General features: G+C 47.7%; 1 protein-coding gene across 1 annotated transcript in view; it reads left to right on the top strand.

Moving 5' to 3' along the window:
• The first annotated feature begins 2726 nt into the window (after positions 1 to 2726).
• The window catches only part of frem3 (Fras1 related extracellular matrix 3), a 35284-nt gene continuing 23750 nt past the window's right edge, over positions 2727 to 14260 (top strand). Inside the window, exons 1-2 of the mRNA XM_064345337.1 lie at positions 2727 to 8010; positions 8407 to 8496. Coding sequence (XP_064201407.1) covers positions 2973 to 8010; positions 8407 to 8496 — 5128 coding nt within the window. The 5' untranslated portion in view covers positions 2727 to 2972. The remainder of the gene's footprint in view (positions 8011 to 8406; positions 8497 to 14260) is intronic.

Here is a 14260-nt window from a genome sequence, read left to right as displayed (position 1 = left end):
TCGGGCCGAGGTCCAACAGGTTTTGTTACTTTGTGTAATTAAGACCCAGGAAGAATTTGCCCTTGCATCTGCAGAGCTGTTTATCATTTTATCAGGATCGCAACTGTGTTGTTGTAGGTACACATGCGTCACGGTAACCCCCTTAGCTCCTAAAAACACAGCCCTGTCCTTCCAACCTTGATCTATTCCTACCCATAACCCTGAGCGAGACCCCACAGTCTGCATGCAAGCATCGGGATATGATAGGAAATACATTAAAGGGCATAACTGAGGCATTTCACATTTTATTCACTAAAACAACAGACTCTTTCATGTCTCATGTTCCATACTGAACTGTCCAGTCATTGTGAGGTCATAATGCACAGATATATGACTGACAGTTTAACCCCTCGGGCCCTGCTGAACAGACACCATCGTCCTCAGGACGGACAGCATTAGTCTTTAGAGCCGTCTGCTTTTCCCTGGCCCCTGGCTATGCTCCCCAAATGTATGCATTCTGCACCTAGTCCTCTAATTCAGGAAAACTGGTGAGAAATGACAAGCCAGCTGACTAGTAGAAATAAATCTCTTGTAGCAAAGCACGTGCAATGTTTGTTGAAGAATTTTTTAAAAATTATCACTATGCTTCTGAGAATATTCTGAAAAATATTTGTCTTTTGGTACTTCCTGCAGCAGGAATGGTGGAGAAGTTTTCATGCACTGAAGGAGAGAAAATATCTTCTAAATGTGCCTCTGCATCAGAAATAGTGTGTCTAAAAATAAGAAACTCGGCTGGATACGATGGACACAACGATGGCAGATAAATGTCACGCTAAGAAGGTAAAAGATTATATTTTCTGCTGTTGTATGTATGTTGTGTAAACTTTATAATGGCACAAACAGTGGGGAGGGAGGTGGATGTGTGAGCAGTGGAAAGGTGTTTAAAGCACCTGATGGTTCAGGTGACGCCCCTGTGTGAGAGAGAGGGAGTACTGGGTTCGTGGGGAGACCCCTCCACACACAGGGAGTCATGTAACAAAGTGAGGCAGTATGGTTCATTACCACGAACCACAAAGCTGAAAGGGCCCAGTGTTCACGTGAACCCCACTGTGAAATTACTGTGGCCATATCTGATGACAAATCAACGCTCAGAATCTACCTTCAAAGCGCCCCAGTCCTGCAAAGCAGTCCACCTTGAAGGTAGCCAAAGTTCATACATGATGAGAGTACCAAAATAATTTCAGAGATCAAATTTTCAGATTATTTGCTATATTTTCATCAGCTAAATTGGAAGAAAAGGGTTGTGAACTGGTTTTCTGTGCTATATTTACAAAACTACATTGATGCCCAAAGCACATATTTTGAATTGCCTAGTTAGCAATACACACACACTGATAAAGTGCAGCATTAAAAAGTTTAATTTTGTGTTCCAGTTATTGCTGCAAGTGCTACCATATGTTATTATATGGTGTGAAGAGGTTAATCTAAAAATAATGATCCAAAAACAGAAACCGTGTAGAATTCCATTATCTATTTCTTACAGAAAGAGGGCGCTAAAGTCGGTATATTTACGGCGTGAATTGCCTTGGGCTGCACAGGCTGGCGAAAAAGTTTCGGATTTTAACATTTTACATTTCTTAGCATGAGAAAGGGTTTACAAATTTCGCTCTCTTAATTTTTCTTTCCATTACGGGTTGTCTATTTGAAATAATTAAAAAGTAATATAAATAATGAATTATAAAGTAGCCTAATGATTAAAAACAAAACGTTTTTAAAAATTCATATCTAGTAAGTTTTCCTGAAAATATAACAAAGGTAAAGTGGTTAGAGGCACTTTTTTTTTAAAATTCTTACACCGCCAAAATATCTACCCTCACCAACAAGACAATCTTATTCTATTTTATTCAATGAAATCTGTAGAACTGAATTTGTTATCTATGTAATGCAACGCGCAAAGTTAGTTTGTTCCAGTTAAATCAATTAGGCTGGAATATTCTCCCTATGAAAAGCGAAACCGGACAGCAGATAGCTTTATTAAACTTGTATGTTACGCATCGTAGTAAGAACGGTTTTCGTCGGATAGCGCAAGACTGATACTGACTAAATTATCTTTGGTTTTCACAGCAGTATCTACATATACATGTGGGTATTTTTGTGATGTAACAAAAAAATAATTTAGCTGTCTGTCCCACCGTAAATCATCTTACCATAATAGCCAACTAATAATAATCATATAATAATCACTGAATGAATGCACTATTTCCTACGATTTCCTCAAAATCATTAGACTGACATGCAGCTTCAGAAATGTCCCCAGTAGCAAGTGCTGCCGGCCAAAATAAAGCATGACTATCCTCCTTAGAAAGAAGAGACGTTTCCGTTTTGTGAGGGACACCCTGTTGGAAAGATTCCTGAAGGCTTACTCGACCGGCAATGCTGCTCAACAAAATAATACGTTTAAATGTAAATATTGAGGCTAAAACACTTTTGTTTTATCTGCGTACGCGAGATAAGTATTACGCAGAGTTATTTGGTTGTGTATTTAAAAATATGTTTTTTTACAATGCCCGAATAGTAAAGTTAATAGCGAGAGAGAGAGAGAGAGAAAGAGAGAGAGAGAGCAGGGGCTAAGTTAAATTTAAAAGAGTGCTGGGTCGTTTTGGGGGGCGGGGGAGGAGGGCATGTGCTGAAATGGGAAGGGTCTTCCAGTGTACTCGCTTTAATTAGCCGTGGGACAGGAGAGCAGTGAGAGGGGAGGAGCTTTAGTCCGGGGCTGTCTGCCGGTTAAGTATTACCTGCACAGAGCCTCCGTGCGTTAGAAGTGCACTTGTTGCGCGTGTGTGTGTTGGTGGAGAGAGAAGGAGGAGAGAGAACAGATAGTAGGTCTTTAACTTAGAGCTTTTCTCTCCCCCTTCCTCAGTGCTGGGCTACCAAAGGAGATACATCTGATTTTTTTTTTCTGAAGCACAGAACTGTGCGAGGGGCAACTAGCAATGGATATGGCTGGTTGTCTGCAGAGGACAGCTGTGGGGACAGCAAGAGCACTGCTGAACACCCACCTCTTATTATTTCTGACTTTGGGCTGGTTATGTTCATGTGCACGTGGGGAATCCTTTGACTCTGCCTACCTTTACCGGCACAGACCCAGGCCCGACGCTGAGTCTATTTTGGTGGCTAACAGTGGGGTCAGAGTGCCGTTTGGAAGATCTATCTTTCTGGACCCCGTCAATGACCTGGTGACTGAAGTCCAGCCTGGGGACCGGTGCCAAATTACTGTTCTGGACAACGACCCTCTGGCCCAGAGACCCGGAATGCTGACCCCAAAAAAGTTCCCCTGCGCCTTTGGTGGGGAGGAGGTGAAATACACCCACTTTGGGTCCCGGAGCCCGAACATCGACCGGGTGAAGCTGCAGCTGAGGTACGACTCCCCGACCGACACCATCATCATACCCTTCCTGCTGGAGGTGGAGGTGGTGTTCCAGCAGCTGGAGGTCCTGACCCGGAACATGCCCTTGATCGTGGACAAGCTGAACGGCGTCAGCAGCCCCATTGAGAAAAAGGGTCTGGAGTTCTCCTTCGACGACAGCGCCTCCTCCTGCAGGGTCACCCCCCTGGTGGGCGCCGGGGGCCTTCCCAGGTACGGCACCCTTCTGAACTACACTGGCAGCGGGCTGACCATGTCCTGCGATGATTTTCTCAAAGTGGGCGTTCGCTACAAGCACACCTCCACCACCGAGTCCCCGAACAGAGACTATATCCCCATGCTGGTGGAGCTGCTGGACAAGGAAGGACACGCCGTGCGGCAGGAGCACTTCCAGATCATGGTGAGAATCAAAGAGGGCGTGGAGAACACCCCTCCTAAACCCAGTTTTGTGGCGATGATGATGATGGAGATTGATCAGTTTGTGATGACTGCTATTACTAGTGATATGCTGGCTGGTGAGGACGTTGAGTCTGACCCAGACGATCTGATTTTTAACATTACCTCACCCCTGGGAGATCAGCAAGGTTATATTATCAGCACCGATGACCAGAACCTGCCCATAACATCTTTTTACCAAAGAGATATTAAAGATTTGAAAATAGCCTATAAGCCGCCATCTGAAGACTCTGCCACAGAGAGAATTTTCCAGATTGAGTTTGAGATTGTTGACACCGAAGGTGCCGTTTCTGACTCTTTTGCGTTTATGATTGTGGTAAAGCCCATGAACACGTTAGCCCCGGTGGCAACTAAAAACACCGGCCAGCTTTTATTTGAGGGGCAGTCCAGAACACTCTCCAGTGCTCAGAATTTAGAAATCAGCGATGAGGACAATCTAGAGGACGTTAAAATCACCGTTATTGACGGGCTGAGGCACGGGGAGCTGACAGTGTTGGGGTCGCGCAAGAAATTCTTCACCCCAGCAGATCTGGACGCCGGCATTGTAGTTTACCAGCACGACGGCAGCGACACTTACAGCGACAATATCATCTTCAGAATGACAGATGGCAGCAACGAGGTGGAGTTTCTCTTCCCTATCACCATCGCGCCAACTGACGACGAGCCCCCCATTATAAATGCCAACACTGGACTCGTGCTTTTCAAAAACGAAATCATGCAGATTTCCCCTTTCATCCTGAGCGCAACAGACATTGATTCTGAGGACTCCACCATTAAGTTTGTCCTGGAGGCGCCCTACTCCACACTCGGGGAGGTGCTTCTCCGGCAAGTAGAGCCACCTGCAGACCCTTCAGCCTGGAAGTTCAGCTCGACGGATGAGATGTTTGAGCAGGTGGTGACAGAGTGGTTCCAGCAGGACATTCTTGACGGGAAGCTGTTTTATCGCCACATTGGGCCTCACCGCACAAGCACAGTGACCGATCATTTCCTGTTCCGGGTCCAGGATGACAACGACCCTCCCAACCAGTCTGGGGAGCACACCTTCACTATTAAAATCCACCCCGTGGACGACCTGCCCCCAGAGCTTTACCCCAGCACCACCCTGCACATGACCGTGAAAGAGTACGAGCTGACCCCATTTACGAAGAAGTTTTTGCGCTACACGGATCTGGACTCGGATGACAGAGATCTGAAGTACAGCATCGCCAGACCTCCCACTGACACAGACGAGAACAACCCCGTCCCGCTGGGCGAGATCGTGCTGACTGAGATCCCGGACGCGGTGATCACAGAGTTCACGCAGGCGCAGGTCAATCACCACAAAGTGGCGTACAAACCCCCGGATCAGGAACTAGGCATCACCCCTAAAGTGGTCCAGTTCACCTTCACGGTGGAGGACACCGCTGGCAACTCTGTTGATGGCCTCTTTACTATTTTCTTACAGCCAGTAGACAACAAGCCCCCCGTGATTACCAACACTGGTTTCACAGTCTTAGAGAGGAGTACATACGTCATTACAAAGTCTGAACTTGATGCCACTGATCAGGACACAGATGATGATCAGATTACCTTTGCAGTGACTCAGGTTCCCCGCTATGGACAGCTACAATATTTAGGGGTTGACATGTCGGCCGGTGAAACGTTTAACCTGGAGGACATTGACAGCGGGCGGCTGGCGTACATTCACAGCGGAGAGGAGTCGCTGAAGGACACTATAAAATTAGAGGTGACTGACGGGTTTCATGAGGTTCCCATCATTATCAGAATCAGCGTCAAGCCCGTCGACGATGAATCGCCTACCATCATGCTGCCCTCGGGCCTGCTGGGGGCCTCCATTGACGTGCTGGAGAACGGAGCCACAGAGATCACCAGCAACGTGATCCAGGGCCGAGACGAGGACACCGACGACCTCATGCTCACCTTCATCGTGGAGGAGCCGCCGAAGCTGGGCGAGATCATGGTGAACGGGGTTCCTGCCGAGAGGTTCACACAGCAGGACATCATCAACGGCGTGGTCGTGTACGCCCACACCAGTGGGGAAATCGGACCAATCAAAGAGCACGACTCATTCAACCTCACCATCTCCGACATGTCCGACGAGTGGGTCATCGGGGGAAACAAAGTGCAAGGGGTCAGGGTTCACGTGACCATCCTTCCCGTGGACAGCATCGCCCCTATTGTCAGCGTGGAGGACCAGTTCACCGTGGTGGAGGGGGAGAAGAACGTCGTCACGCTGGAGAACATCCACGCTGAAGACATGGACACGGACAACGACGACATCCTGTGCACCATCATCGTCCAGTCCACGTCCGGCTACATCGAAAACATATCTCCAGCCCCAGGATCTGAAAAGTCAAGGGCAGGCACGGCCATCACTGCGTTCAGCATGAAGGACATCCGCCTCAAGCACATCTACTACGTCCAGAGCATTCACAAAGGGGTGGAGCCTGTGGAGGACAGGCTGACATTCCGCTGCTCCGACGGCATTAACTTCTCAGACCGCCACTTCTTCCCCATCGTGATCATTCCCGCTAACGACGAGAAGCCTGAAATATTTGTGCGCGAGTTCGTCGTCATGGAGGGCATGAGTTTGGTCATTGACACGCCCATTCTGAACGCAGCAGACGCCGACATTCCGGGGGATGATCTGGACTTTGAGATAACAAAACCTCCCAAACACGGAACAATAGTTCAGCAGTTAAGCACTGGCACTGTCCCCGTGGTCAAATTCTCCCTGGAACAGATCAAAGAAAGCTCCAATATTGTCTATGAGCACGATGATTCAGAAACTAAAGAGGACAGCTTTGAGATAAAACTCACAGATGGGAAACATACTGTTGAGAAGAAAATTCTCATCATGGTCATTCCTGTCGATGATGAGACACCGAGAATGACAATAAACGATGGACTGGAGGTTGAAATCGGGGAAACGAAGACCATTACCAACAGAGTGCTTAAAGCTACAGATCTGGACTCTGAAGACAAAGACCTGACCTACATTTTGCGCTATGGGCCAAGCCAAGGCTATCTTCAGCGCATCACCAAGTTCGGGGACGTGCTTGGAAACATAACAGCGGAGATGAACTTCACTCAGGATGAAATAGACAAACAGCTGATCCAGTACGTGCACACGGGCCAGGAAGGCGTCCGAGACCTCATGAAGTTTGACGTCACGGACGGCATTAACCCCCTCATCGACAGGTACTTTTACATCAGCATAGGGAGCATCGACATGGTCTTCCCCGACGTCATCAACAAAGGAGTGACTCTGAAGGAGGGAGGGCGAGTGACGCTGACCACCGACCTGCTCAGCACCTCGGACATCAACAGCCCCGACGAGCACCTGAGCTTCAGCATCACGCGCGCCCCCAGCCGCGGCCACCTGGAGTGCACCGACCTCCCCGGGGTCCCCATCTCCACCTTCACCCAACTGCAGCTGGCCGGCAACAAGATCTACTACATCCACACCTCTGACGACGAGGCCAAGATGGACAGCTTCGAGTTCGAGGTGACCGACGGGTACAACCCAGTTTTCCGTACCTTCAGGGTCTCCATCACTGACGTGGACAACAAGAAGCCGGTCCTCACCATCCACGATCTGGCGCTGGGTGAGGGGGAGGTGAGGTTGATCACCCCCTTCGAGCTGACGGTGGAGGACCGCGACACTCCGGACAACCTCCTGCGCTTCATAGTCACCCAGGTCCCGGTCCACGGTCAGCTTCTGTTCAACGGGACCCGCAGCGTCACCACGTTCACCAAACAGGACCTGAACGAGAACCTCATCACCTACAAGCACGACGGCACGGAGACCAGCGACGACAGCTTCTCCTTCACCGTGACGGACGGAACCCACACCGAGTTCTACATCTTCCCTGACACCGTGTACGAGACCCGCAAGCCCCAGATGATGACCATCCGGATCAGCTCGGTGGACAACGGCGTCCCTCAGATCGTGGTGAACAAGGCGGCTCCCACACTGAAGGTGCTGCACACGGGACACCTGGGCTTCCTCATCACCAGCAAGGTCCTGAAGTCCGAGGACCGGGACAGCCCCCACAAGGTCCTCAAGTACGCTGTCTCAGAACCCCCACTGCACGGCTTCATCATCAACACGGCACTGGGGAACGACAGCATCACAACATTCACACAGGGTAAGCCTTAAAGTCCACTAATATATAACAGCCCAGCAAACCATACTAAACTGTGATCTAGAGTAAGATTATGAGAATCACAGTTTTCCTAAATACAGAGACTCCAGCTAACATTGAAGGGATTGGTACTGCAGAAGTCTTAAAATAAAACTATGGCCCTGGTTACAGTCTGAAGTGATTACAGTTAGCTACTGTCAATATTGTATGAAATAAAGCTTTAAATGTTTAATTTGCAACACTATTTGCTATTCCTGTCATCGGCTGGTGCACAACCCAATCTTTGCAACAAACCACTGGTGTAGAAGTGAATAATCCTTAATTATTAATGATGCTGTTAACATTGTTTGGAGGGTGATAATCTAACCTTCTCTGTTTGGTCCTTGCGTTTATGATTAGCTGACATTGATGAAATGAAGATCTGTTATGTGCTGCTTGATGGAGACAACGCCACCAGTGATATCTTCTACTTCACTGTTCAGGACAACGGTGAGTTCTTTGTATTTCAAGTGTTTTAAAACATTTTAAACCTGAAACATGTATATGCTCAAAAGTTATTTTAAACTGGAATTCAGAACATCCTTCTGAGATGCCGTGCACTTGTAGGCCCAACTCTGTAAAGCGAAATGGAATGTGTCCCCCAGGGTTAGTCAGGGCATTGTTTGCACTACAAAGCCACAGAGCAGCTGGACATGATTGACAGGCTGCGAGGCCAAGATGCCCTGCTGTTCTCACCCCTCTGCAGAGGGTGGTGACTTTAGGAGAGGTCGCAGGGACAAGGGACAGTATATGTTCGCAGGAGTATGAGTGTGTGTGTGTGTGTGTGTGTGTGTGTGTGAAAAGTGTTGAACCCTAAGCAATGTCTGGGACATTGTTATTAATGCACAATGGGTTTCCACCCAGGTTGTGTGGTCTTTTAAAGTTATTTATTTATTCTCTTCCCTACAATTGACATTTTCTATTTGAGGCAGTCTGTATTTAGTTTTGTATTAGTTGTGTCCCTATATCTATACATTATGGTTTCACAGCAGGGTTATATATGCACACACACCATGCACACACACTCACACACACACTTTCCTCTACATTTGATATATGTGTGCATGTGTATATATATATATATATATATATATATATTATTTTTTTTATATGTCAAATGAAGAGCGAAGTTACAAAGTATAACAGGTGCAGCTGTTGCTTCAGATGTTGTTTCAGCTGTAAATGCACTCTGGGTTAGGAAATACAATCCACATGTGGTTTGGGAGGTTTGGACTATAATTATAAAATATAACTATATGGAATACCTTTGTCAGCCGGAGCAGAGACCTCTAAAGCGGGCGTGACATTTGGGGAAAGGATCCTTTCCCAAATTCCTCTGCACATTTTCACTGGAGTACAACTCTGTTCAGTTCCCCATTAGCCCACACTTGAGAAGCATTCCCCTTTAATTAGCGCTCTCGTGCTGGAACAGATCGTTAGCTGGGAGAAGAGCAATGAATTGTAGTCAATGACCCAGCAGTTAAAGCTTTACCCAGCCAGCAGTTAAAGCCGTACCCAGCCAGGAGTTCAAGGTGTTCCCAGCTAGTAGCTAAAGCCGTACCCAGTTGAATTTCTTTGGGAAATTTCAGATTCAGTAGCTGCTACTACTACTACTACTACTACTAATAATAATCATAATCATAATCATAATAATAATAATAATAATAATAATAATAATGTGTCATCGCCATCATATTTATAATGGATTTTATGTAGGTGACCCAGTGAAAAATGAGAGATCTGAGTAGGTGAATTCCTCAGTAAAGGTAGCGTCAGGCTTGGCTCCGCACGTCCCTTATTTACTGTGTGCTGATGTACCGGTACGCCACAGTAATGAGAACAGGACAGGAATGCTGCTTTGGGGAATCATTCTAAATCCCCCTCCGTCTCCCTCACTTGAAAGGACTTTTGGAAGTTCTCTGTTGTGGGCCAGCGAGCGTCGGGGGCTCTGTGTTGTGGGTTTGGGTTCTAAGCCCCTCTGTATATACAGGGTTCTAAACCCTGTTGGGGTCTCTACTCCTTGCCAGTGGTGGGCCCAGAGAAATGTAGTGGCCTCATGTTGCTTTTTCTCTTCATGGTCTTTGGTTCATTCTAGTGCCTCTTAGTGATCCCTTTCTTTCAGTGTGTTGTCGTAACCACACAGTAATCTCTTCTAGGTTTCAGACTTATCGCTCTCATTTAGCTTGAGAATGCCCATGTGTGTCTTTCCATGTAAGTTAAGGCAGCGTTTATTTTAAAACTGACGAGAAATTTCATGCCAATTTCAGTTATTCGTGTTAGACAGAATAGAAATCGTAGCACTGACGAAATCACTATGTTTTGGTAAATAAATGCTTGTAGTATAATACAACTAACCAATGTAATCTAACTGTCTTTATGATACAATAATAAAAAGGCAACAATGAAAGTTTTGCCTATTATGTTGGCATTCTGTTACCAGTACAGATTTCTCAAGAATGCTGTTTCACATTTAATGAAGGAGGGCAGAAATTATATACAGTATAGACTAAACATTTCAGGGTAGCAGGGAGATATCATTATACAGCAAGTACACATCTATCAAATGTGTACGTCAATTATACATCTCTTAAATACGGAACCATCTGATTTATATTATTTTACATTAAATTAAATAGAAATGGTGAACTTGGAAGCTTATTTGCATTTGGAAACAACCTGAATAACTACTATAAAATAAAGATGTGACAATTATGGTGATTATAGAGATTCTGAGAGTTATAAAGGTCCAGTATAATTACTATCATTACCCTCCTCTGATTTTAGTTTTGTGCAGGGGGTTAATCCGGGTGCGGGGGGGGGGGGGTTTGGGCGGTTCAGCCTGCAGTAGTAGTGCTCTCTCCGGGGGGATTCTCCTCTGGACTGGGGGTGGGGAGTGGGGGGGTGCTGTAATTAGGAGCAGCCGCTGTGTGGACAGAAGGGGAAGAGAGGAGCACAAATTAGGCAAACTGTGCCTCTGTTTGCGGACCCATTATGCGGGATTGTGGCCGGCCCATCTGAACCAAGTGTGATGTTGGCCCAGACCGCGCTTCCTGTGGTCAGTGTCTCCCCACGTCTGGCTGCAGCGCGCGTGTGTTCCACACTGTGGGGGGGTGGGGTCGTTTAAGAGCTCCGGGCCTGGAGGAGCAGACCCCCCAGGAAAGGCCGGGACAGACAGCTGTTGACGGAGTGACAGACACTTCCCAGGAACGTGCGGGAGCAGGGTGCTGAAATGCGCAGGCCAGCGAGCAGGAAGACAGGGAAGAGGGTAAACGGTTAGAGTGGGAAGCAGGTGTGGGAAATGTCCGTAAGAAATGAAAGAGACATCATCCCTGTTGGAACTGTAATGAAAGTGAACTCATTAGTCCCAGGGTTTATTCACCATGTGCATCCCTGTGGGCTAAGCTAAGCTAAGCTAAGCTAACATGCATGCAGACACGCACCACACAGGGATCATTCTATCATTAAAGGATACATAAAAAAATAAGTCACGTATGAGAGAAAGCTGAAATGACAATAATTAAAAATGCCTCCCCTCATTTAATATTTTGCTGTTTTTTCCCCAATCCAAAAAGAATTGGTACCGTGAAATTCTATTTTTTATCTATGTGTTTGCCACTAAATACTGAAAGTCTTCCTGTGCCCTGGTAGGAATGAAGTTAACATACCTTAGGGCTGGCATGCCGTCACCCTGGCAACAGCACTGCTGGAGGGCTCAGGTAGGAGAGCAGCCGGGGGGGGCTCAGGTAGGAGAGGAGTCAGGGGGGGCTCAGGTAGGAGAGCAGCCGGGGGGGCTCAGGTAGGAGAGCAGCCGGGGGGGGCTCAGGTACGAGAGGAGTCAGGGGGGGCTCAGGTACGAGAGCAGGCGGGGGGGGCTCAGGTAGGAGAGCAGTCGGGGGGGGCTCAGGTAGGAGAGCAGCCAGGGGGGTTGTCTGTTGAGAGAGAGCTGACAGGCAGTAAAGAGGCTCTGGTTGAACTTCCCAGAGAGCGGTGAGAGAGCTGAGCTGAAAGAGAGCCAGACTTTCCCCTCTGGAGCCCTGCAGGGGGACAGCAGGCCCCCCCGACTCGGACCCGCCGACCCGCTTCACTGTACCCGCACCAGGTCACCGTGTGGCGGGCTGGGCGGCCCTGGCCCCCCCGGGCTGAGGCATCAGCTTGTGTCCCCCCCATATTTACCATCGATAAGGTTTCAGGCACTCAGGAAAGTGCTGAGAAGGACATAGCTGCGGCCGAATGAAAAGACACAGCTGCCTTGAGGCCATTGGACGGTTATAAAAAGAATACTGTACCTCTCAGGGTGCTCAGAGGAAGCTGATTTAGCTGGAGCAGAGTTATTTAATGCACCTCACCTCCAGCCATAAACACAAACACTGGACAGCAGCACTTCTAACATTAGAGCCTCAGCACCCCCTGTCCCCACTGTAAATCAGATGGAGGCTGCAGCCGGAAGCTGTGTGTGCTGGTAGAGGGAGGGTTAGGGTTAGCGCTAGCGCTGCACAGCTCGCTGTGTTTGGCGGCTGGTCGTGCGCCAGGAGAGAAGCAGACACACCTCTACCTCCCGCAGGTGAGCAGGCACTCGGAGAGACAGCTACCTGAAATCAAGCTGTGTGTGTGAGACACAAACGCTCCACACCTGCACAGGTGTGGGCTTCCCTGTCTGAGGAACAGCACAAAGGAGGACGCAGTGCTTCAAATGTTCGTTTTTTATTTTTTATTCTTTGCCTGGGTTTATTATTTATAAAAGGAGAGGAAGATAAATATTCGGTATATCCATCCAGCTTAAATTAAACTAATGAAACTGAGTGGAATTCAGTCCAAAGTGAACTTGGATCAATTGTTCTAAATAGAGAGGCATTTGAAGAAATTCATTCATTATCCTGTTTCTTAAGTTTACTCAGAAAGGCAGAGGGCTTTGTTAAAACAGTCTGTAATTTCTTCTTTGTTCATTGTTCTAAAAGCTTTGTCTTTTGCACACCAGCATGGTGCCCAGAAGCCATGATTCACACAGCTGTAAAGGAGTTGTACTCAGAGCGGTATGAGGTTTGGTTAGGGTTAGGGTTAGCAAGTGTAGCTCAAGCCCTGACTGTTTACCAGCCTGCTAGCTGTAAATTCTCAGGGAGCCAGTTCCTGGCCATTGTGCTTCCTCCAGACTGGATGCAGGTACGTGTAGCTGGCGCACACACCTGGCCTTTTAGGGGTCTGGTCCAGATCCGAGGGGCTCACCGTGACTTTGATGTGCTTAGAGGACTGATCCTCCAGAGGCAGCCCTCCCCCCCACTCTGAGCCACACCTCATCCCAAACCTGCCAAAGCAGAGCAGAGGCAAACCAGCATTCTCCCAACGGCCTACACCAGAGCTCACCCTCTCCCTGTGTATCACCTGTTTACTCTGTAATTACCACCGATCCTCAGAGCAGATAAACCACACTCCCCATTTAAAGTGGCAATGAGCATGTTTTACACCTTTGCATATTGCTGTGGGACGTTTGGCCAATAAAGAGAGGGGTAGCATTTCCAAATCTGCGGCTCTCCTCTGGGCATGTCCCAAAGCAGACATTGGGGGGGGAGGGGGGAGGGGGGGGACCTCCAGAGTCACCTGGTTCTGCCGCCCCGTGGCCAGAGTCTGACCTGCTGCATTCCTGCTTTGTGCCGGGCGCAGCTGGTGTTGCGGCCTGTCCGTCACACCGTGTCCACAGTCCACAGTCAGGGGCACGCCAGGCCAGGCCAGCGCTGGGCGTGTTGAGGCATTTATGACCCTCTTTTGTCTACTTAACCGCGGGGAGAGAGGACAAAGAAACCGGCCTTTTCACGAGACAAGAGACAGACAGATTGCTGGGTCAATAAATCTCTGAGAAGCTTGCCCTGTTGTTGTTGTTTTAAGGTTTTAAATATCTTGTTTTTTCAGTGGAAATGGACCGGGTACTTATTTAAGCATGTGGGTTTAAACACTGTGGTGCAGAGATCAAAGTAAATAAGGAAAGACACCACATTCATAAAATACCTCCCCTCAACATCTTTTTCTTAAAGATTTACTACAGATTTAGGCACACTACATTAATCAGTGAAAGCGATTATTCCTTAGATGATCTTTAGTTACCTTTATTTGCCTAATTTGTGTCATTTATAATGATTAACAAACATTTTGAAGGCTTTTGGCCAAATCATGATTTTAAATTAACTTCTTTTTGCAGTTTTCCTTTGCATAATATCCAGCCAGT

The sequence above is a fragment of the Anguilla rostrata genome, chromosome 7 (genome assembly GCF_018555375.3).
Source record: "Anguilla rostrata isolate EN2019 chromosome 7, ASM1855537v3, whole genome shotgun sequence".
NCBI classification, from domain to species: Eukaryota; Metazoa; Chordata; class Actinopteri; order Anguilliformes; family Anguillidae; genus Anguilla; species Anguilla rostrata.
The sequence above is the reverse complement of the archived record's forward strand: the minus strand, read 5'-3'. Positions and strand labels throughout refer to the sequence as shown.